General features: G+C 38.9%; 1 protein-coding gene across 5 annotated transcripts; it reads right to left on the bottom strand.

Moving 5' to 3' along the window:
- Positions 1 to 263: 263 nt before the first annotated feature.
- ZBTB1 (zinc finger and BTB domain containing 1) lies at positions 264 to 25038 on the bottom strand. Of its 5 annotated transcripts, none has more exons than XM_070513769.1 (3): positions 24924 to 25027; positions 8926 to 10841; positions 264 to 1895 (listed from the first exon to the last, which is right to left on the bottom strand). In XM_070513769.1, the coding sequence occupies exons 2-3, from the start codon at positions 10821 to 10823 to the stop codon at positions 1859 to 1861; spliced, it is 1935 nt and encodes a 644-aa protein (XP_070369870.1). In that variant the 5' UTR covers positions 10824 to 10841; positions 24924 to 25027; the 3' UTR covers positions 264 to 1858. The 5 variants fall into 5 exon arrangements, with proteins under 5 accessions (XP_070369870.1, XP_044629671.1, XP_070369867.1 ...); XM_044773736.2 differs by lacking the exon at positions 24924 to 25027 and adding an exon at positions 24283 to 24662; XM_070513766.1 differs by lacking the exon at positions 264 to 1895 and having other exon boundaries at positions 7336 to 10841; positions 24924 to 25038.
- Between the last annotated feature and the right edge of the window lie 143 nt (positions 25039 to 25181).

The raw sequence follows: 25181 nt of genomic DNA, 5'->3' as shown, positions 1-25181 counted from the left end.
AGTTTAACTTCTGAACATAGAGAAGGAAATTTTATTAGGTAAAAGCAATGGATTATAAAATGTAACAAAAATTCTCTATGTAACCCAATAACTCCATTTTTTACTAATATACAGAAAATAATCACATTATAGAATGCATTTATATCACTCAATTATTGTAATTTATTACATTTGTAGTTTAGTACAGTCAAAATTTAAGCCATATTTCTTTTGTAAATCGAATTCCACCACCAGTCAATCAAAAATTATGTGTTGAGTCTCTACTATATTATCTGGAACCTTTAATTATTGATAATATTCTTTTATCTTTTCTGTTTCCTATTTGTTAGAAGTCTGCAGTCCTATAGGCTTCCTCATGCTTCCAAAAGAAATTACCTATAGTTCTTTTTTAGAGTTTAACACTTCTCTAGGCTAGTTTTATTTCTCTTAAAGTAGTTGAATTCATATGAAGTCTTTAGTGGATTTCTCTTCTCCCTTCTCACCCCTATACCTACTATCACATTCTAGTGAACTCTTTCTCTGATTTTTTGTTAGTCTAATTATTTGAATATTCAAGTTATCATCCTGCTTTATAGCTAAACTTTAAATGACTTAACTTCTGCATATACTATTATAAAGTATACTCTTAAGTTAGATCTCTTTGTGCAAATCCTTATTAAAACATTTGAAGAAATAGGCATAAAAACAAAATAAGCATTTCTGAAAATATATAACATCTTGATATTGCACAAGAAACAATAATAAGGAATTGGGTACACACTTAACCAAAAGTAAAACTACAAGTATATTCACAATAAGGAAATAATAAGGCTGTAAGGTCCATATGGTTAAGAATGTGTGTATGAGCATATATGTATGTATATATAAAAAAAAGTATTTGTAGCTAGGTTAAAAGCTCACCAAACATTCCATTTCCCCATGAAAGGTTTTAAAACATGTTAACCATTGTTTCATTCAACACTTAGTTGAATTTTATCTTGAAATTTGAAAGCTGAGAAGCATGGTATTTTACATTAATATCAAGAATAAATGTTTAACGGAAACTCATTCTGCCTTAGTAGGTTATATTGCTAACTTAAGAAAATAATCTGTCTTAAGATACATTCTTTTTGGTTGTCTGTGATTTGTGAAAATGTACCACTATTAAAGTAATACCACCTCTGTTTTTCCTTCAAGTTAACAGACTTAAAAGCGATCTTCATTAATATTAATAATCAAGTTCGTGACTGGTATACACAGTGAAAAAGGAGGAAGGGCAAATGTTACATAACAGTGAGTAATAACTAGATTATCTTTTCTTGTTAAAATGTTAGTCTTGCATTTTTTTCTCTGTACCCACATCTCTTATTTATACTCCTAAACTACAGATTTTGGGGTGTAATTTTTTAAATTGTCTAACTACATTTCATAATATGTAAACTGTAATTCAGATTATTTTAAGTTTAGAATTATATATGTGTTTACACAGATATGTGACTATCTCTCTTTAAATATATTTATAGTAGCCTAGCAAGCCCTTTTATTTTAGAAGGGACCCTTGACGATAATTAGGATATAAAGTTTCATTTTAGTGTAGCTTTAACCACTGATGTCGTATGAATATTCTAGTTACTTTTCTTTAGCAGATTTTCCACAAATACTAGGAGAGTCACCATGAATCAATTTTGTCACAAAGTGATTCCAAAGTGGTCTTTACTGAGTTTTCTTGGATCCTTGTAACTGGAACTTTTGGGGTTGATGAGGTTTGTCAGGAAGACAGAAAAGATGGTGTCACTTCAGATCTGATATTCCTGGGTCTGGACTTAAAGATTATCTGCTGAAGATTGATTCTTCCCCATGTCCTCTCCAAATTCAGATCTCACTTCTCCAGAAGTTTAGAAGGCCCTATTTCACCACTGCCACACAGAAAAAAACAAAACTCAAGAAAAATAATATTACAAGTTGACTGCTCTACAAGATACAACATAATTCTTAGGTCAGAATTTCATGGCTTTTGGCACCAGGCCAGCACACTGTTAACAGAACAAAGAATGGGAACAAAAGCATAGTTCCTAGAACTTAAATTTATTTAATTTCTTCTCCAGTGTAACTCATTGTACCCTTCAAATATAAGATGTCTTATTACTAATATAATTCTCCAGCTGTAGGGACACCTTTTTTTTTTTCTTGCATGACCTAAGCTGGAATGAGTAGGGCACATAAATAAGTAACATAAAGACAATAGGTCAGCCAGGTAGAGGAAAATAAGAAGGAAGGAAGGAGTTAAGAAGTGTTTTCCTTGAAATAAAATAATTTTACACTGTACTTTAACTTGTTAATGGCAAATCTCTGATTGAAAAATAGTTCAAATTTAAAAGCTCATGTTCTTTTTTACTGAGTGACTTCAGTCATCAAGCTAACATTTTCTTCAAATATTAAGTGTTGTATTTTCTGCAAATGAAAATAAAGTTCACACATGTGTGCATACCCATACATGGAGGAGGAGTTTTCCTCGAATTCCTAAGTTCATAAGTCTCTTAACCTGCCCCAGTGATTCTGGGTAGAATTATATTTTTTGCAGCATTGCTTTGCCCTAATTTTTTAAAAGAGAGATTGCCTCCTCTAAAATATTTTTTCCCCACATCAGGGAACACATAAGCATTTGAAAGAAAAGATGACTTTCATAATCTGGATGCTTAGAATTATGTTTCTGTCGTCTAAAAATGAGCTCTGCTGAGTTCTAATTGGTATAAGCAGTTGGTTTAAGGAGGATAAAAACAACGCAGCAGCTTTTTAAACAAAGCTCAACTGGAGGCTTCATAGGCTGTCTACCTAATTCTCTTCCTTTCTCGAATAGGTAATACACAGTTATGCAAATTTTCACATAAAATTATTAATATTCCTGACTCTGAAATGAAATCATGTCTTTTACATCTTTGTCGTCCTTTGGCCCTAGAGTTTCCTGTGACCTGTACTTATTACAGTGGTGATTAGTACATTGATAATTCAATTCAGAGCCAAGTACTGAATTGTAATCTTCACACCATCTTTTTTGTCAGCAAATGAGTAAGATAATGAGAAATTATAATGAGTTCCTGCCCCCTAGTGATCTGCGGTGGTTTTGATAGAAAGGATGAACAATTCTGTCACAACTAATGGACCTCAATGATTTTGTTCTCTTGAATATATTAAGGGAACAACATAATGGGATTTAAACTTCTTAGTACTAAAGTCAACTAAGCATGTGTATATAATTATGTAAGTAGTATTAACTTGGTTCAAAATTAGCATGAATTTACAAGCTGCTATTGTCATTTAGTTAATATTTACATTTATCAATACTCACAGACACAAACATTCCAAATCTTTGCATTTTTGCCTCTTGCTAGGGTATACGTTTCTAAGTAGCTAAATTTCATCTGGTTTTAGTATGAGACTACCCATGTTACCAAATAATATGTCCTTGAGTTTGATAGAAGGCAATGGAAGTGGGCCACCCAAGTGATAATATAGACATTTTCCATGGAATCTCACCATCTTATTCTTCTATTCTCACTTAAAAAATAACATTTGCAGATGGCAGAGAGATCGTTAAAGTAGTAGATTTAACATAATTTTAGAAATCAGGCAATAGATGCATAAAGTTAAAATCAGATTAGATTGGGAGGAGAATTTTTTCACTTAAACCATTAAATGAAGTATTCATTTTTTTAAAGTTTGCTGTTAGGTTAGGGTGGATATACAGCTGTCATGTCCTGAAATTATCTTTCATTTCTTTTACAAGCAAGACTGTCTTTATAAGTTTACACTAGAAATCCATATATGTTTTTGGTAAATTGAATTATAGATGGCTAGAAGAACCAACTTTTGTTTTAGGCAGACTTAGATTGCTCTATAAACTTTAATTGAATCAATCACAATATGATAATTAGCGATTTTGTTTTGTTTGTTTAGCCAAAGAAAGGGAAAATTTCTTATCCACGTCATCTGTTAAGGCAAAAAAGAGGAAACGGGCTATTCTGGGGTCCTGAATTTTCTTGGGACTATTTTCAAATGATCTAAGTTATTCAACTTATCAGTCTGATAACCAATAAAAGGAAATGGTGATTGGTGGGAGAGATTAAAACATAAAGGTCAGGAATAGGGAAAACAGATGGGGAAAAAGTCACAGAGGTAGAAATATGGAAGTTGAATTCAAATGAATTTTTAACTGAGCACCTATAAAGGGCCCCAAAAAGTGGCTGACAATACCACTAAATGTTTTAAGTTTAAACAAATGAAATTAAAACATCAGTATTTAGTATTTATTTCTAAAACATCATTCTGAATAACCCATTCAAATAAGTTTTGTTTTCGACTGATATATTTTCACATTATTCAACATGTTCATTAGGGACCCACTGTTACCAGCCACCTTACCAGGCACAGCAGATGACAGATGATGAACAAAGAGCACAGTCTCACAGGAACTTTATCACATGTGTTCCTGGGATGAAAAGGCCCTTCTTTGTACTTCTTGGTAGGTGAAGTATGTAGCTTAGTGGTTAAGTACAGAATGTAGAAACCAGGTAGGTCTAGGTTCAAATTCCAACTCTAGTATTTAGCTTCTGTATGTTCTTAGGTAAAATACTCAGTCTCTCTGTACCTCAGTCCCCCATCTGGAAAATTATAATGATACTTACCTCATAAGGCTGTGAGGATTAATTAAAACTACCTATGTACAGCACTTAGCAGAGCATAAAGAGTGCTAACTAAATGGATGCTGGGATTATTGAGAGTCCTAGATGTATGGATGATGGGTTTCCAAATCTGGGTTGCAGCTTCAAGGTCTTAACACCAAATATAACTCTATTTGCTTCAGCTCCTTGGCGTTCATCCTGTCACTCCGTCTACTGCATTTCAGGGATCAAGGAGGTGGGAGACATTCCACAAGGATATGTTCCCAAAAGCTTTTTGGTACCCCAGAATCCTAGGCATTGTTAATGCTAGGGTTCCTGCAGAACACTGGCATTTATCACGAGAAGCATCTGTTACAGAGGTGGGGGTGGTGAGGAAAGAAGAGGAACTGATCAAAGTAGCTTAATGGCAAAAAAATAAAAAAGAATTTTAATTTAAACTCATGCAACCCGTTTAAAATTAAGAAATATGCCGAATTTCTTTATTCTCAACTATAAGTGTACATACACATTTGGGTTTTTTCTTTGGGTTGGTACTGATTTAGCTTTTTATTAACAATGACAAGTTTTATGTTTAATTTAACTGTTACATTGATTCTTTGGGGGGTTTTCCAGAGATCTATTAAGTATGGAAGTTCCTTAACTAGTGATATAGAGGAACAAATATTATTTAACTGGGGGGAAAGTTGCCAACCACTACCAGACTCTCTTCCCACTTTTTTAGAATATAAAAGTTGGTATATTATCTCAAGTATTTAGGGATATCTTTGGCATGTTCTTAACAATTATTCATTAGGCATTCTATAGCTCTAATTGAATTATTTAAATCTATTCAAATTACTTCAATCTCTACTCCTCTCACCTAGAAAATTTCAAATTTTTTTATTCAACTTTTATATCTTGTTCATATTTTTGTTCTCAACTACAGTACTTAAATATGATTTTTTATGTCAGTCTATTATTTTTCCTTTTAATTGGTCCTCTGACTCCCCCAGGAAACTCTGTCCTTATTTTAATTCTTTTCCTTTTATAACTAGCCCCTGGAGTCCTTATATTCTTTCTTCTAATTTTTGTTCTTACTCAAACTTCCCACATTAAACATTAGCCGTATACCATTTTACTCATATGAGTCATTTCTCTGAATATTTTTACTTTAAAAATATGGGAGAGATTAAGACAAACTTCTGAGTCCTAATCCACTGCCACCTTGGTTGTGCTTTATTAATCTCTGAGATCCTTAGTCCTGTTTACTAAAGAAAAATAAACATCTGAGTTGCGTTGCACTGTAATTGGTGGCAAGCTTGTTAGGCACTGACTCCGTTCTTCTAGAATTTCTTGCTGGAGAAAAGGCCCTTTAAGCAAGACTGTTTGTGAGACAGAAAGAGAAACAAGATTCCACATATATCTATCTAGATTTTCCTTTCATTTTTAGATTTGGAGTCTAATCACATAAGTTATAAAGGCAGGAGGAGCAGGCAGCTTCCACAACCTTGATTCACTGCCTTCACAGCACTGGAGGGCACGAGGCAAGAATAAGGGCTTACAGCTCTGTAGCTGCACCCCAGCAGCGGGGGGTGCGGAGAGGGGAATGGGAGGATACTTGGCTGGAGAGAGGTGTTGCCTATTTTTCATTCCCCCTACTTCTAAAAGTCAAGTAGCCTTTAAAGGAACTCTTTGCCTTAATAATGAAAATTGCACATTATACTTAAAGCCTGTGCTGCCCTGTAGCTAGTTCCAAAACAAAACAAAGGTGTGTGTCCTGTGTAACTTGAAACTGGGAGAAAACATCATCATGAGGTGTAGTTTGTGAAACTATAAACATCTCAGTTATGTAAAATTAGATTATGTTTAATGTTTATATATTTGCTTGCTAACTGTTGGCTGTTACTACGTGTCAAAACACTAAAGTAAACCCCCTTTCCTAACGGAATAGACAACCCTTTTTTGCAGAGTGGTAGTATTTAGAAAGAACCCTGTTCTTTACGGTGGGAAAGCCATTGGAATAGATTTTGATGAGACTCATGGAAAAAAGTGATCCCACAGAAAATTATGTCCACTAAGATACTATGTAAACAGTTTAGAAATCTGGTTTGAGTTTCTCGCTTTACACTACTCTCTGACAGTCTCTAGGCTTGTTACAGAACTTTTATCAGGTTCCTACCAGTAATGATATACCATGTTTCATTTTAAGTTGCATTTCAGATTTAATTACTTTATAAGCTATTGTATCCAAGACTAAGATGAATCATTTTCCCTGCTTTTTCTGCTATGTGGCTTTTTAAAAAATTCCTGATTTCTCATTTATCTTCTTGTGTATTTCCCCCATCTCTACTTCCCATTATTTTAATACTGCCTGACTTCCGTACTATTCCTATTCTTACTTAACACCTCAATGTATCCCCACAAATCTCTGAGCTCATACCATGCTCTAATACTTCTCTTTCAACTAAGTCTGTGCTAGTCAATATGTCTCTCAATTCTCTTGGCAACCTGTTCTTTTATGCAAATTGTATACAAAAATATGACTTGCATATCTTAAAAATCTGATGTAAACAAAAAGAGCAATGCTGTTAAATTACTGTTCATATCACAAAATTATACTTTTAAATATAGGAGTTATTTAAAATCCCTTTCATTATGAGAAGGGTATTACAATGCAAGTAATTCACGTTAAAAGGCATTCTATTCAATAGACGTGTTTATTGGTGAGCCAGTTTTGCCAGTATTTTAATTCACATGTAATTCATGTAGACCCTGTATCAGCAACAACTAATACTACTTTAACTAAAAAATGATAAATTATTTCCATTTATATCCTCTGTGATTATTTTATAGTCCTCAAATTTTGCAGTCCTTTACAGAAAAAAATAATAAAGCATGGTGATAAACTGCAATTTGCCATAACACATTTTCTCCAAATCTTAGATAGTATAAAACACAAAGACTTTTTTTTGCACACTCTGCTTTTATAGAACAACCAGATCTGTAATTGATTTCTTTATTTTATTAGATTTATCAATATACATGGCAGCTTTCTCAAATCTCAAGTTCCAAAAGTATGTGATTTTAAAGGTGAAAAATCATTTTCCTTTAGATGTCATATTCCTAGAAAGCTATTAAAGTCTATTTATAAACAAAAATAATTGATAAACTAACACACTTTAGAAATCAGAATATTTTAAATTATTTTAAATGAATACAAGATATGTCTTTTTAATTAACTATCATAGTTAAATTTAATATCACAAAACAAAATGACTTGTCCCCACTAACTTCTCAAGTGAGGTAAAGTCATTGGGTTTTACACTTAATATAAGTTTTAAATGTGATTATTAAATGATAATATTTTATCAATTATAGGAAATATTCATTTATAGGAATTTCCTTAGGTCCATCAATCTTTTTAGGCCAAGTTTGAGCCCATGTCAACCTTCAAGGTTAGATTCAGTACATCTAACCTACCTAATAAACTTGTCGATTGAAGAATATGAATTTCATTGATAAGAAGGGGGAATAAACAGTGTTTATTAAATCACTGTTCAATGTACAAAAATAAAAAAAGCTGAAAGTGAATGGGATAGTTTCCAATAACTAACTACTTGATTTTTTTTTTTAATTTAAACAGGAATGGCCAATGATGCTGGGTTTAAAATTTCACAGAATAACTTTAAAAAAAAAAAAAACACATAGAAATAGTGACGTCATCACCTTATTGATAAAAAACTAAAGTTTAATAGTCATTGAAGGGGTAACAACCACTTATAGTCTACATTTAAAAGTAATTTTAATCATAGCTAAAACAAACTAAAAACAAAGAATTCTATTAAGAAATAACAAAAATGATAAACATTTAATAACACCTAAATTGTAGATACTTAAGATCCTAAACAAAAATATTAAAGATAAAAGGGCCTTGAAATTTTTTTCCAACAATTCATCTTATAAAATCAATTTCTAAATAGCTCATATCCTTTGCTTTGGTGTTTTGTCTGCTATCAACTAAACATTAGTACAGTAGAAAATCACTTAGGTTCTTTTCAAATGCTTGGCATTATAATGTGATCTCATATCTTTCCTCAAATTAAATTTTGCTCCACATATTCCACATGTATACAGATGAACATCCATGTGCTGTTCCAACTGTTCATTATTTGGGAATATCTGAAAGCAGACCTGGCATATAGTCTCACCAGCAGATAAATGAGAAATCATATGCCGTACATGGTCATGTTTTCTGAAGTTGCCTTGATCACAAATGGAACAGACATACCTGGCCATGCCTTTGTGCATATCATTGTGCAGTCGCAACTGACGTTCTCTTAAAAACTGCTTTCCGCATGTCTGACAAACAAACTGTTTTTCCTTAGTATGAACAGTATAGTGTTCTCTTAAGTGACACCGCTGATAAAATCCTTTTCCACACAGATTACAAAAATGCTTTCGTCTGTGATCTCTTTCATTTTCTTCCAAGATGGCACTCTTAAACATATCTTGGTCTAAGCAGCTAGACATATGTTCAACCACTAGATTTTCAGTTTCAAAACGCTGGCCACAATTAGGACATCGAAAAGGACAGGCAGAATGTTTAAATAACTGCTTTTTTTGGATACTGTTTATCTGGAAATGACTGTCCCTAAAATCGTCCAACATTTCAACAAACATATCTCTTATTTCAGACTGCTCATCAGGATTCTCTTCCATATCCATTTTCTCCTCAGTATTTCCTAAGCCATTCATCGTCAGATCTTGGGGTTCTCCACATCTCTGAGCATGTTCCTGAAGTTGTCTCCCCTTAACAAGTATTTGTCCACATTTACCACATGCACAGATATTTTCAATATGTTTGGCTAAGTAATGAGATGACAGGTCCTCCTCAGTTATTGTGAGTCCACACAGCTCACAAGATGCATTTTCAGTATCCTCTTGCACTGGACTGCTGTTGTTAGGGGGCCTCAGGTTTTCTAAACCACCTCTCTCATCAGCATTTATCGACATCCGAGGTTTTAGAGTTTTCCTACCACTTTTTTTAATACTGACATCTTCTTCAACATAATATCTGTAAAACGGCTCTTCAGGCTCATCTTCTAATTCATCGTTGTCAGTGGATTCATTACAGTCTTTATCCGTAACTTTAATAATGTTAAAGTCTTTCAGTTCATCTGTAGGAATATCTTCTGGTTCCATCTTGATAATGATTCTCTTCCTCTCAGCAGCTCTGCTTTTTTCTTCACTGGCCAGCTCAGACTCCACCGTGCTACTTTTTCGGCTTCCAGTGGTAGAAGTTGAATCATCAGCAGCCTGGCTTGTGTCTCCTCTGTATTTGTCCGTCTGTGCAGAAAATGTTTTAGAAGAATCCTTTTCACCAAATTCAGCTTTGATATTACTGTCTTTTCCATCTCTAATATCTACTATTCTGTGATAGGACCTTGTGTTTTGGTATGAATGTCTGTTAGTACAGGTTAGCACATGCTCATCTAATAATTTTTCACAGCTAAAGCCAAATCCACAACTATCACAGGTAAAACTCCGTCCAAAGCGTCGTGATACACGTTCTTTTGGAGTAGACAATTTGGACACAGAACTTTTTTTACATACATCAAATAGTGGTTCAGGAAAATTACCTAATTGTAAAGACTCTTCATCAGGCTCTCTATTATGTGGTGTATTTACTGTTGAACTTGGTTCTGCACACCACCTATTGGCTTCATTACCATTTCTAGCCACAGTGTCTTCATACATTCTTACCCCAAATATCATTTTGCTGTTCTGTTTGCTAGAAGCAGAAGATGAACACTTCGAACTAGAACAGTCTGCATCCTGTATGTCCTCTAAGCAGTCGGGAACATTGTACAGCTGCAGGTAGTTCATTGCCACTTTAAACTGCTCAAAACTGGAGGGAGCTGTCATAATTTTTCCTAAATACATAAATTGCAAAATGAGATCAAAACACTCAGCACTAATTTTCATGTTGCTGAGATTCAGTTGTGCAGTACTGTGCTGATGGTTCATGAAAAACATTCTAAAATAGGAGCTACAAGCAGCTAAAACTGCTTTGTGTGCTTGAAAGTAAATGTCATCAATTGCAATACAACAGTCACAGAGAAAACCCCACTCCCTTTGGTTGTTTAGCTGCTGAAGGACGTAGCTGCTGTGGCTGGGCTTTGCCATCTTCTATTAATTAGAGACCTATGTAAAACAAAAATATTAAAGTCAGACAAGATATCAGAAAAGCACTTGAAAAAAAGAATAATTTTGATCATGATTTGTGACTATTGTGATTTTGCTATTACAATCAAGGTATGAGGAGCTTTTCATTCTAACGTAGCAAAACTCAGTAATATATACTTGAGTCATTTTTTAAATTTGAAGATGAAGACACCCAGCCATTTAAACTTCTCATTTGATTTTAAGAAATACAAGCAAAAACCATCATTTTGGTTTCATTACAACTCTGGGGGGAAAAAGGTATACTAAATTTGAAAGAAAAAAAGACACTAGTTTAAAAGTGCAAGAAGGATACAAACAATGAAAGTAAATAAAATAGCAACCTAAATTGAAAGTTAGTAACTAGATTGCAGAGTATTAAAAACTTCTTAGATGACTGATATAAAGGAATTTTTTTCATTTAAGTGTGCTGAAGTTATTTTGGTTGTGTTAAAAAAGAGTTCTTATTTTTAGATATACGTACTGACATATTTATAGATGAAATGATATACCTAAAATATGCTTGAAAATAATCCAGTGTGATGGGTGTGGGAGCTATAGATTGGCCATGTGTTGATAGCTATTGAACCTGAGAGGCAGGTACAGTTCAATTTTTGAATATTTCCATAGAAAAAATTCTATTTAAAAACCTTATTAGGTTATATGGAAATGGCACCAAGCAAATAGGTTTGATCAATGCTTTCTCTTTTCTTGATGATCGGAGCAGTAATTCTGTCGAGTCAGAATATCTGTCTTATGTCGCTCGGCATGCACTATGGGTGTAAAGGAGCAGCAGGTCTACTTGACAAGGAGGTATCTAGCTTTAGACTGCGAATTTTCCTTCATTTTTTGTTTAAGAAAAGTATACAAAATAACACATGCTCATTGCAAAAAATTCCAACATAAAAGTACACAGAATAAAAACACACCTTAGGTCACATACCTCTTCTGAGAGGTAACCTCTGCAAACAGTCGGGATTTTCTATCTTCAGATCTGTTTCTATGTATACATACAGAGTCAACAGATACTGAGTACCTGCTATGCGGCAGGCATGTAGTTTTGCTTTTGGTGTGTGTGTGTGTGTGTGTGTTTTTTTTTTTTTTACCTAAATGGTATCATACTATATATACCTTTTTGCAACTAGTTGTCTTCACTTAACAACATATGGTAGACACCATAAGTATTTTTAAAGCAGGGAGTTGAGTTTGGATAAAGGAGAATGGAGAGGAAAATATTAAAAGCAGCAGAAGTCCTATCTATTATATTACAAAGCAAAACTACGATCCAATTTTTGCCTCAGTTTTTAATCTGTATACATAAAACTTCAGAATCTATCTTCTACTTAAAAACAAGCCCCTACACAATTTGAACATAAAAAGAATATTTAACAAGCTGTTCAGAGGAATAAAATGTTCACTCTTCAGTCCCCAAACCCTTCAATCCCTGTAGTAGTAATTAAGAGAGGATCTAAATTTATTTACTGCCACTTGTTTTTTCTCTCTTCACCACAAATCACGTGCGGATCACATACCCTTTTCCCCCACTACCTAAAGACCCATCCTGCCTCCTCTTCCTGCCTAACGACAAAGAGCTGCATAGCCAGGAGTGTGTGTCTGGTGAAATGAAGGTGGCTTATAATGAGACCTACTGCCTTCTTAAAATTGCAACCACTGTACCTTGTCTGTAAGCCAGATCAAGTACTTCAAGTAGGTACAATATGTCAACCTTTTGTAACTCAGATATCTGTTCCAAAACTGTGAGGAATCATGTTCAGTACGTACCTAAATACAAAAAGCAATGTATGCACCAAGATGCTCATGTGTTATTTATAGTTTGAAATGCCTGGTAATAAGGGAGTTGTAAGTAAACCAAGGTAAATCCACTCCCTAAAATTCACTGTCATGTGGCCTTTAAAAATTATACTTATGAATGAAGACTATAGAAGAAAATGAGAAAAGTTTCAGGATGGAAACCCGCAAACAGAAGATATAAAATTGTTACATTTACAATTATATAAAACAAATCCAAACAACAACAAAAGCGTATTCAAAGGGTTGAAAAAGGAAAAAAAAACCCCAAACCCACACAAGCCCTTTTTATATAGGATGAGATTTCTAGGCCTATCATCATACTGTAGGATTCAGAGAATAAAAAGAGGCAAAGGGATAGATATTATCTCAAACAATTTTTTTCTAGCAATAAGAGTTGTTCAAAAATGAAACAAACTCATTCAGAGGATAATGAACGCCCTGTATGGAGGCAGGGATGAAACGTTGTGAGCACAGCATGGCACAGGGAAAAGGGCGCAGGCTCTGGGTCAGGCGACCTGAGTTCCAATCTAGCTCTGCCACCTTGGGTAACTTGTTTATCCTCATTGACCCCAAGTTTCCTGAACTGTCAAAGTGTTCAAACATGAGGATTCACAGATGCAATGTGTAAAATGTATATAGGGCTTGGCATGTGACAATTAACGGAAGTAAAAGTGGCAGTTGCAGTGCTGGTGATGCTTTTTTTTTCTTTTTCTTTTTGAGGAAGATTAGCTCTGAGCTAACTGCTGCCAATACTCCTCTTTTCGCTGAGGAAGACTGGCCCTGAGCTAACATCCATGCCCATCTTCCTCTACTTTCTATGTGGGACGCCTACCACAACATGGCTTGCCAAGTGGTGCCATGTCTGCACCCGGGATCCGAACCAGCGAACCCCGGGCCGCCTAAGCGGAAGGTGCGCACTTAACCGCTGCGTCACCGGGCCAGCCCCTGGTGATGCTTATTTAAGCATCAGGAGGTAAGTTTGATTAGATAACCTTAAAGTTTCCTTCCAAATAGGAGCCCAACAGTATGAAAGCCAGCCGTTAATCTGTAAAAACATTCAGGTTTTAAATATCCTGTGCTTGAAATAATGACATAAAGAGACTAAAAGTTCCAAGGACCCTTCTAATCTAAATGAAAAGTAGTTTTATGGTCAGCAACCAAAATTAACGCAACTACACAGAAGACCCACATAAGCACCTCTGTAGCTATAGTCACAATTCAATTAAATTAGTGAAAACGTATACATTCTGTGTTAACACAAACAAAACACTAAAACAAATAAGAGCATCAATAGCATTTTAATGCACACTTATTAATTCAACAAATATTTATCAAGTATTTGGTGTACCAGGCATTGTATAAAGTACAGAGAATCAGCAACAGCACAGGTGTTCTGTGATCTCAAGGATATATGGTTGAGGAGAATTTTGACTTGTACTCTGTCTAAAATTAATGCTAACACTACAGCTTCCAGGCTGACCTACATCTTTGGTTTCATCAGTGTTATTATGCAAATGTCCGAGTTGTGAGTAAAACTGAATTTAGCCAGAGGAACTTTTAATAGCAATCATTCACACGTTAGAATCAGCAACTTTGTTCTTGTTACACCTCATTCAGAAAAGCTTTAAGAAGGCTTAAAAACACCAAAAGAAATAGGGCAGAAAGTGGAGTCAGGGGTGAGGGCTCTAAATCCCTGTGAGATTTTTAGGTTGTTATCTCTTGAGAATAAATGTGTGTGTGTGTGTGTGTGTGTGTGCGGAAGGTTGGTCCTGAACTAACATCTGTTGCCAATCTTACTCTTTTTGCTGGAGGAAGGTTGTCGCTGAGCTAACATCTGTGACAATCTTCCTCTATTTGATGTGGGATGCCTCCACAGCATGGCTTGACTAGGGTGGTGCTAGGTCTGCTCCTGGGATCTGAACCTGCAAACCCCGGGGCCGCTGAAGTAGAGTGCACAAACTTAACCACTACACCACCAGGCCGGCCCGAGAATAATTTTTGCATTAAAATTTTTATAATTAATTTCATTTTTATTAAACAATAATTTCACCCAAATTCCAAAAGAAGTTTCCAATTTTTCAATATCCTTAATGTACTCAAAAAACTTAGTGAACTTTATTATAGTAAAGCTTGTAAAGAATTTTAAATAAAAGGATTGCTGTATTTCAACTGTCCTTGTTTTTATACCTGAAATCTGTGATTGCTCTTGTTGGTGTCACTAGATGCATCACTGGCAGAGCAAGTTTATTACAGCTGGAAGTCAAGGGTGGGGCTGAGAGCAGAAACTTCAAGTGTGAGCCAAAGCCCAGGGTTCTCCTGAGGCTGGAAGGACAGCCAGTGTGCATGTGGCTCTCTAGCAAGAACATGCAGTTAGGTGATGCAAAAAATTCTACCCTGGATTTTTTAAATTTTAGTTTGAAAGTTTACCAGCTCATCTCAAATTCAAAAGCAGCCACCAAGCACCTTAAGCATATTAAGTAATTTAGATATTCATCAACTTTTAGAGCTTAGAGAGATCTAATCTAGTCCAACATTCTTATTTATAGAAGAAAGGCAAAGATCTAGGGCTGCTAACAACGTATCAAGGGTATAGTTAACTGTGGTAGAGTAGGTACTAAGACTCCTGACCACAGACAGGTATTAACAACTTGGTACTACACCGTGTGCCCTTCTACAAAGAACACTCAACAAGGACTGGGCCTGGGTCCTTAATATCGAAAGGGTTTCCTGGCAGGCACTCTCACACAAGTGACCACTCCTACCTGCACTCTCTGTAATGTGCTTGTATCTGTATATGTGCATCTAGTCTTACTCAGTAGACATGCTCCCTAAATTATGCTGTGTAAGCTATTTCAGTAAATTTCTCACTGACATAGTAAGATTTCAGAAATACTTCTCCTTCATTACGAAATCTCTTAAGTTGGAAAAAACAGTTTTGCTGGAAGTTTCTTTTGCCCTAGTCCCAGTCAAATGATAATTTAAGGGTCTATAAATAAGCATATAAAGTGAATGAAGAAGTAACTTAAAGGAATTTTCAAGTGACTTCTGTAAGGCAAATAACCACCCTCTAATTTTTGTCATAGACTTGCATTACCACCCAGGCCCCTGAGGACGATTTGCATGGTCTCAGTGAGTCTGCAGCAGAGCCTAGCATTACACTGTCAATTCAGCATCCCAATCTCTGAACTACTAACAATTACCTCTGGATCCCAAAAGACATATAAGTGTATATATATTTATTTCCTCATACCTATTTCTATGTCTTTTATGATTGAATCGATGTATATGGATTTGAGGGTTATAAACTATCTCTTTTTTTTTTTGGTGAGGGAGATTGGCCCTGAGCTAACATCTGTGCCAATCTTCCTCTATTTCGTATGTGGGACACCAGCACAGCATGGCTTGATGAGTGGCGTGTAGGTCTGTGCCTGGGATCTGAACCCATGAACCCCAGGCTGCCAAAGTGGAACGTGCAAACTTAACTGCTATGCCACCGGGCCAGCCCCTAGACTATCTTTTTAAGAGCGTGAAATGTAAGGAAAAGATTCTCTCCTGTTTATAAATCAGAGTATCATAATGTATTGAATACCTACATGTTCCTGACACCACATCAAGTATTAAGGGAGGTAGAGAAGGATGGTATACAGTAGAGCTAATTACATATGAGGGGTTAAATTTTAAGCCAAGAAACAATTTGAGAATAATTAAGTACTAAATTTTATTGAATAAAGTTCAGCAAGAGTTTAGAAAAAGAAAAGCATGAATTGTACTAGAACTGTAGGCTTTAGGAAGGAGGTAGGATTTGAGTGAAGCATCGATGAATGAATAGGATAAAGAAAAAGCAAGGGGAAAGGCATTTCAGGTATCTGTATAGGTATGTGTGTAAACAATTGGGGAGGGGCACATAGCAGCATAAACAAAAGCTTGGGAAGGTAATGGGAGGAAAGGTAGATTCGCTTTACTGGGTTGGGAATGAAGGTAAGGCAAATGACAGCTGTAATATGAACAACAATGATACGAATAGCTACCATTTGTTAAGCCTTACTTTCAATGTGCCAGGCTCTAGTCTAATATCTCACATATGTATTATATATACACACACATATGTATACGTGTAAATATGTGTATCATTTTATCATTTAATCCTCATAGCAAGCCCTACAAAGTAGGTACTGGATGTTAAGTACCTTAACATTTAAAAGACCCATTTTCCAGATAATAAAACAGAGGCACAGGGTGTTGTATAAACTTCCTAAGGCCACAGAGGACTTGGTGGGATTAGAACACAAGCAATATGACTCCAGAGCCTGAGATCACGACCTTAATGATTTTGCCACCTATAAAAATAAGGTAACCTTGGCAACCTTCTTTCCTAGAATACTATTTCCCAGGGTATATGGTCCAATTTCTAAATTTAATTAAATTCTTTGGGTTTTCTCCTTGAAATTTCCAGAAAGAACCAGTTATAGAGGCTCCTAAAGATAAAAGTTTTTACTTCAAGGCACTTAATGACAGACATGATCAAGTTTAGAAAATTTTATTCACTTTTTAGAACAGGCATTCTGGCTAGTTATTAGACTGCAAATTCAGCACTTAGTACAGGAAGTTCTGAAATTATAATTAGGTTATGTTCCAAAACTTTATTTTTAAGTTAGTTATTTGGAACTTGAAACACATATTCCCATAGAAACAATGCTATAAATGGTGGCTCACACCCTAAAGTCTGTAAAAACCCTCTTGGAGCTGTACAAGGTCCTCACAGTGCTCTAGTATCACTTGTGTCATCAGCACTAACAGAGCTACTGTGCAGCAATGCCTGCTACACTGAACTCAAGGTCAGGGACGAGGCTTAATGGCCTTGGTGTTCCCTGTGCCTAGCACACTCTTCCCACGTAGTTGGCACTTAATGCATGCTTATTAAATCCAAGTGTTAAAGAAGAGAAGACAGATCTGACTACCAGCTCTACCACTTATTTGGCTACTAGGAAACTTCCTTACCTCAGCCTGCCTTTCTCTTCTGCAAAATAGAGAAAATCATACTCCTCCTAGGACTCTCATATAGAGATGACGAATGTTCCTCTGTCTTTTAATCTGAACACAACATTTCTTAAATATTGTCATCATTGTGAACATAATTCATAGAATTTTACTAAGTGGTCAAGTTCAACCTGATGATTTATAGACGAGAAAACAAACTGAGGCCCTGAGAAGTTAAGTGATATGCTCAAGGTCACATTTAGTTTTAGTGGCTGACAGTCTCCTCAATCCTGGTCCAGGGCTCCTGCCACTATTCTAACTGCAGCCCCCAGGGCTGGCTACTTTCTCCTCTGCATCAGTTGTTTTGCTGAAATATAGGAGCTGTTCATATTAGCAAGGGTTGTTTGCACCTACACAATATGGCCTGAGACTGTTAGGCTTCTGGAGATTGTGGTTTGTCAGTTGGTTAGTACTCTTCTGTCTCCTTGCTTGTCAGGCCAACAGCTGTCACTTCTGAAAGGTGTACTGATCTCCTGTTGCCCACCATTTCAATGTTACGGGTTATGAAATTAAACAACTCATCAAAACTGAATCTATATAAATAATTTCCTGTGAGGACCTAGGGATGTGTTCTATGAGTAGGGTAAGGTTTTAATTCTTGCACTGTTTCATTTATTTTAATTGTTTATAGGCAACAAATTGTCTTACTCTTTTGCGTTAGCCCAGGGCACTGGATAGCTGAGGTTGCCAACCAAATAACTTCTGAATAAGTGAGGTCGGTCTGTAGTTCAGTTGCATCATGGGTCTAGGAAACGAATTCATCCACACAGAAGGCAAAGGGAACATAGTGGCTTCTGAAATATTCCTCTGTCCCTCTGGGAGTAGAGGAGGAAAAGTATTTAATCCAACGTCTCTACATCTTGATGTGTTTCTCCTAGAGGCAACAATGGCATCTTCTGACCACCAGAGGGCACTGTGTGAACAGCAGGCTTATCGGCAAAACCCAGCTTCACCAGGAAGTCCCTTTTTGCACGTGGCATTCGCTTTCTTAGGGTTCATTTTGTGGAACTTCTATCTATTCCAAAGTACTCACGCTCTGACTTTGTCTGGGACCCACCTAAAGCTCTTCCTCCCCCTGTATTCTGGCACTGCCATTTGCTATCACCCAGGCTACTTGGGAGGCACCTGGGACTTCTCCCCCATAATTAACTATCAAGTCTTGTTAATTTTCTCACTGCATGTGTCTCAAATCTGTCTCTCTATTCCATCCCTACTTTTCCTGCCTCACCCCCCGGCCTCTATCATTCACTCCCGAGTTATTAAAACAGGCTCCTTGACTGGTCCCTCAAATCCATCCTTCATCCTCAGACAATTCATAAAGAACAAAAATCAGACCATGTCATTCTCCCACTTAAATCCTTCTGTGGTTCCGCTCACATATCCTCAGGCTAAAGGACAAACTCCTTAGCAAGGCGTACAAAGCCCTCCGTGCCCACCCATCTAGTCTTATGTTTGGCTACTTCCTGCTTTAGACTTCACGTTCAAGAACGTAAAACTCCTCACTACTCCCTGCCCCGTTATACTTCATGTATTTCTTAGTCATGATGACTGGTTCTTCTGTCTGAACCTCTTACATATCATTTAAGAATCAGTTTATCACCTCCTCCAGAAAGCTTTCTGTAACACCTTCCTCTCCCGCTATTTTAGGTTTTGATATTACTCTATCATCTTATTTTGCACTTATTACACTATATTTTAATCATCAAGAACAGCAACAGAGAGTAGGTGTTAAAGCACAGACTAAGCACACCACCTGGGTTCAGATTCTGTCTCTGCCACTTATTAGACATGTGACCTTGATTAACCAGGTTGCTTAACCAATCTGTGCCTCAATTCTCTCATTTGAGAATGGGGATGGTAATCCTTCTGGCATTTAGGGTTATTGTAAGGCAGTGTCTGTCAGGAAGTAAGTGTTAAATAAGAATCAGCTACCACAGTTATCCACGTGTTGGTCTCCCCACTAGATTATGAGCAACTTGAAGACAAGGACTTTGGCTTGTTCGTTTCTCTGCAACATAATCAGTATTCAGGGGCCGACCCCGTGGCCGAGTGGTTAAGTTCACACGCTCCGCTGTGGCGGCCCAGGGTTTCACCAGTTCAGATCCTGGGCGCCGACATGGCACTGCTCATCAGGCCCCTGCTAAGCACAACCAGAAGGACTACAATATACAACTATGTACTGGGGGGCTTTGGGAAGAAGGAAAAAAAAAAAAAGATTGGCAACAGATGTTAGCTCAGGTGCCAATCTTTAAAAAAAATCAGTATTTAGTAAATGCTGCCGAATGAATAATTGGTGAGGCAGCTCTCTCTGATGATGGGAGGCACTACCCAGTTCCCTTCTTTCAGCAGATCCACACATATTTTAATTGTATTGTTTACAATTTTGTAGCTCCAAATTTTGATGTTTAATTCTAACCAAAATCCTGAAAACTTCACACTCTTATCTAATTAAGTCAATGAAACCAATAAAATGAGTATCATAAAAAGTGTGTTCATTCTAATAAGCTTAACTCCATTTTTAAGCCTTAAATCTATTTAACATTCTCCCTCATCCCAAAGCACCCAACCCAGCAAAAGCCTTCTTGCTTTCATATATGCTATTCCCTTCACTTAGAACCTCTTTGATGTCCAGCTCACTCTCCTCGGGGAGTTTTTTCTGATCCCAGGGTGAGGCAGATGCCTCTCTTCTGCGCTTCCAAAACAGCCTATACCTACGACTCTCCGGTGACAAATAACATATGATGCAAACTGGGTTGCTCTCTCTCACGGCACTCTCGGCAGGGATTATAATTACGTGGCTCCCCTGCTCTGCTGTAAGCTCCGTGAGATCAGGGCATGGTCTTAGTCATCAGTGTATCCCCTGAGCCTCTAATAGTTCCTGACATTTAGTTGACATATGATCAGTTTTTGAATGAATAAATGTCAAGGTAGGTAAGTTTTATTTTGCTTATCAATTTTTTGCATTATTTCAATCATGGCAATTTTTATACACATAGTGGTAAAAAACTTACAAAGCAATTTCCCATACACATACAAATGATACCTTGAGGTAGGTATGTGTATTATCCTCATTTTGTGAATGAGGAAACAGGTTTAGTGGTTGACACTCCAATGCTCATCATGTAAGTAGAAGATGGGACTCACACGCTGACTCTTGATTCAGAACCCTGAGTTTCAGTTTTCAGACACCAGACAACACTCTTTCTGGCAATGACTATTAACTGAAGTGTCCCTTTGGGACATTCTAAGCCTCCCAGAGTCACCCCATTTTCATACAGGCCCATTTTGCAGGCAGAATGCCCCAGCCCCTTCCTCATCTCCTCTTCCATCTGCTGACACCGGCTGCCATCAGAGCAAGTCCGCCCCCAATACTAAAGATTTAAAGTGAGGATGGAGCTCTTCTGTTATCTCTAACAAGGATTATGTGCATCTCCCGTAGACAACGAACGGAAAATCTAGTTAGTGATTTAATTCTCTTTAATTTTCTAATTTTACTTCAAAAATGATTTTAAACTCATAGCAGAGGAGTATAAAAAACACCCATGTCCCAACACCCTCAAATCACCAATGTTGTGATTAAACTTCCATGTACTATTTTGGGGCTTTGTTTTCAGAACATCAACTACATCACAGCTCAGTATTCTCGAATATTCCAGCTAAAGAATAAGAGTTTCTCAACTTTGACTATTTTCTCTTGTAGTTACTATACAAATGACTACACATGCCACAATATACTTACAAATCTATCTTAAGTATGTACCATCTCCTTCTATGCCACATCTGAAAACTACAGTCATTAATCCCCTTCTTTCTTCTAATTTCCTTTCCTTGATGTTTGGCATGCTACCTCTGGACATGAATCAAGAGGAGCCCCTCATCCCATATCAGCACAGGGATATCGTGGCAGTGGTCTTCATGGCAAGCATATCGACTCCTTCCCAATTATAAATTATGAAACTTTTGTTTTAATGAGTTTGGTCAGTATAAATCAACCCATCAGAGGCTGGACTAATACATTAAAAAAGTGTGAGAACTGGCCCACCAAGCTACAGTAAGTACTTCATACGGACAAATCGAGAACAGCAGCCCTGTTCAACTCTCCCGTCTGTTACTTAATCATAGAGTTTTCAATCAGCCCAGTGCAAAACATTCCCTTTCCCTCTGCCCTCTACCCATCCTCACCGACCAGAGCGGTGCACAGAGGCCACGAGCCGCGAATCACCGCAGGCCATCCCCAGGCAGGGTGAGGCACACACAGCAGCACAGTTAGGATCAAATGTTGCCTTCTCGCGTTTTCAACAAGGAATTGACTGTTAACAGTGATTATCTCTGGGGAGTGGGAGTCAGAGCGACTTTCATTTTTGTACTTTATGTACTTCGGTATAGGGTGAACTTTTACAAAGAGCATGGGTTTCATAATGAAGTATTTCCATTGTGAGAAAAAACAGACATGAATCACTTTTAATTTGGTTTACATGAGAGTATAAAAATAAATAATTTCAGTATTTTATGGTAAGAGATACTATCACAATAGGAGAAAACATCCTATAGAGACCAAAGTGACCTCAAGCAGCTGTTTTTCAAATATACCTTGATTTTTTTGGGAAGACGACACATTGCAGCTTAAAAATAAAAATCTATGGAAATTTTTATGCATTTTTATCCCAAGTGGTTTCCTCCTCTTTGGGCCAGAAGGTTAACAGCAGAGAGTTAGCACCTTTCCTGGCTGGAGGAGGAGAGGCCTGAAAGCAGGCCCTTCTTTTCTCCTGCACATTAGAATGGGAAATGGTGCTACAAGGAACACAAAGACACCCTTAAACAGCTCGATGAACTGTACCTTCCCCAGAGCCTGGCAAAAGAGGAAAAGGAGAAAACAGTACAAAAATTTAGCAGTGTTAAAGCGAAATCAAAACACAAGGTCAAGAGTGAGGGGCCGAGGCTCTGCTCGTGCCCTGCTAAGGTCCTCGTTAAATATGGTTTCTCTTTTCTCTGACAATGATGCACCAGAAGTAGGCCATCAGAGTGGGATGGGAAGAATAGAAAGGCTTCAGGAAAGACTGCTCAATCTGAGTTATTTTACACCGTGAAAATTTCGTCATAATGGAGAAATCTGCTTTTAAAATGAATCTAAGAGGTTAACTGAAGGCTCTATTGAGACGATCTTTATTAATCTTTGGAAAAGCATTTCACCTCCATTATGCTTCAGTTTTCTCTGTTTAAGATGAGGAAGCCCCCATGTAGCTCCCAATAACTCCCTAGTTATTATTGAGACTTTTAGATATCCATCAAGTAATTCAAAAGGAAAGTTTCGAAGTTCTGATGGTCAGCCATCATTCAAGCGTCATCTTTTTGTATCCTAATTCTCCCCACTTCTCCCCATCATATCCATTTGCACTGACAAAATTTTATAGACTCTAATTTCTCCGTTTCAAAGGAGAAGGTGGTGATTGCTTTGAAGTTATCACGAGAACTGCATCCTTCACCAAATCTACTCCAGACTGCCTTGAACTTCAGCTCAAGAAACTGATTCTAAGTCGCCTTCAAAATGCCTGGGACCACTCCTTGGGTTCGAATGTCTAGGGGAAAATTGTTCCTGAAATAGTTTTCCTGCCGTGATACGTACTGTATGGAAATACACTTAAGCCAACGGAGAATCTGCACGAACCTACCACGCTGAAGCTCGATTTAGGAATATTATACTTACACACATACAAATGCCCTACTGTCCCCAGAAAACATCAAGGACTTTGATCAACATTTCCCTGACGCTCCCAATTTGGAAAATGTCATGTCAACCTTTCAGATCAGGCAGACGCGTTGCTTAGGTAGAAAGGGAGACTTGGAGGGTGGCTGAGCTCAGAACCAAGCCTACATATTTTAGCGGTAATGACGCCCGATCTACGTCCAACACATTTATCGACCACTAACAGAACTCCTAGTAAGCGCCCACCGCTGGAAGCGAAAGCACTTTCTTCCCAGGAAACAGAAGATCTTTTCCACTGAAAATTCCCAAACCCGAGACCCACCACTTTTTAATGAACAAAAAGCGTGTGTGCCGGCAAGAGGGGGTGGGAAAGAGCGTGGCAAGAATTTGCACGGCTCTTACGCCTCCTCCCTCGGAGCGCGCCCAAGTCTGCGGCCTCGGGCTCCGGGACACTTCCCCTCCCACCCGCCCAGGAGCCGCAGCTGTAAGTTGAGAGAAGCGGGCTCTGGGCACGTCAATCAACCGGGTCCTCCCGCCTCCCGTCTACACCTCCCCTCCCCCCTCAAAAAAATAAAGGCAGAGAAAGAAAGGGAAAAGAAGGTAACTAATTTGGGAACTAGTCTCCACCGGGGCTTCGCCTCCGACCCAGGGAGGCCGCACGTCCCGGACCAGGCGCGCCGGCGGGCGGCGGGGTCGAGCGGGCGGCTCGGCAGCTGCCCGCCGCCGGGTCCTCGCAGCGCGTCCGCCGCGCTCCGGCTCCCCGCACGGGTCGGCGCCGCTCCGGCTCCGCACTCCGCCAGGCCCGCGGTCCGGCGCCCTCCGGCCCGGGCCAAAGTTGCGCAAATAGCCCCACAACTGGCAAATACTCACCGGCCGCAGCAGGAACCGGGGCTGCGGAGATTTTAGGGAGTTTAAGGCAAATCAGCCGCGGGAAAGGCGGGCGGAGGCGAAGGGGCCGCGAACTGCAGTGGCGGCGGCGCGCGGCGCTCGGGCTGGGCTGCGCGGAGAGGTTCTGGCTCTGCCAGGGACTGTGCTGCAACAAAGGACTTCCGCTGCCGCACAGCCGCGCCTGCCGCACCGCACTGAGCCGGCCCCGCTTACGCGGCGACTCCGGGTCTGCCCACCAGTTCGCTGCGGCGTCCGCCAGCCTTCCCCTCCCTTTCGCCCGCCCACCCACTCCGCCGCTGGCTGCTAGGGGCACCCGCGGTCGCCTGTTGTTGCAACAAGTTTCTGCGTCGGGCTCCGAGGAGGCTGGCGCAACCCGCACCGCGGGGGCCGGCGCGGCGGCGGCCTGACCACCCCTCTCGCCCCTCTCCCAAGGGTAGGCTTGGGACCTCCTCCTCCTCCTGTTTGCACAGCTGGTTAGGACTGGGCTCCTCCCGACTCCCCAAGGGCAGGATGCTGCTTTCCCACTCCGTCCAGATGTCAGACCCCTGCCCCGTAGGACCCAGCAGCTGGGCCCTCCCTCGCAGTGTACGTCCCTGGCGTTCTGGGGGCGCCGGCACCCTCACCCTGTCCCGTGCGCGGCCGGTTCGTCCACGATTGCCCATTCCCCGCGCTCCCCCCACTCTGCCTTCCATGGGCCTGTCCGCCTCTGGCCTTGAGTCACTTCCCCCGCCATGCCCCACCCCACCCAGCCCGCCTCCCCTCCCAGACTCCCGCGGCTCAGCTTCCTTGGCCCCGCGCCCTCAGCCCTCTCCCCGCGAACACGCGGGCGCATCCTTCCCTGCCCCCACCCCCGAACTGAGGGGGTGCCCATGCTTCTGCAC

Source organism: Equus asinus, chromosome 7 (assembly GCF_041296235.1).
Source record: "Equus asinus isolate D_3611 breed Donkey chromosome 7, EquAss-T2T_v2, whole genome shotgun sequence".
Lineage (NCBI taxonomy): Eukaryota > Metazoa > Chordata > Mammalia > Perissodactyla > Equidae > Equus > Equus asinus.
Note: the sequence above shows the minus strand (reverse complement) of the source record. Positions and strands in the feature narration are given on the sequence as shown.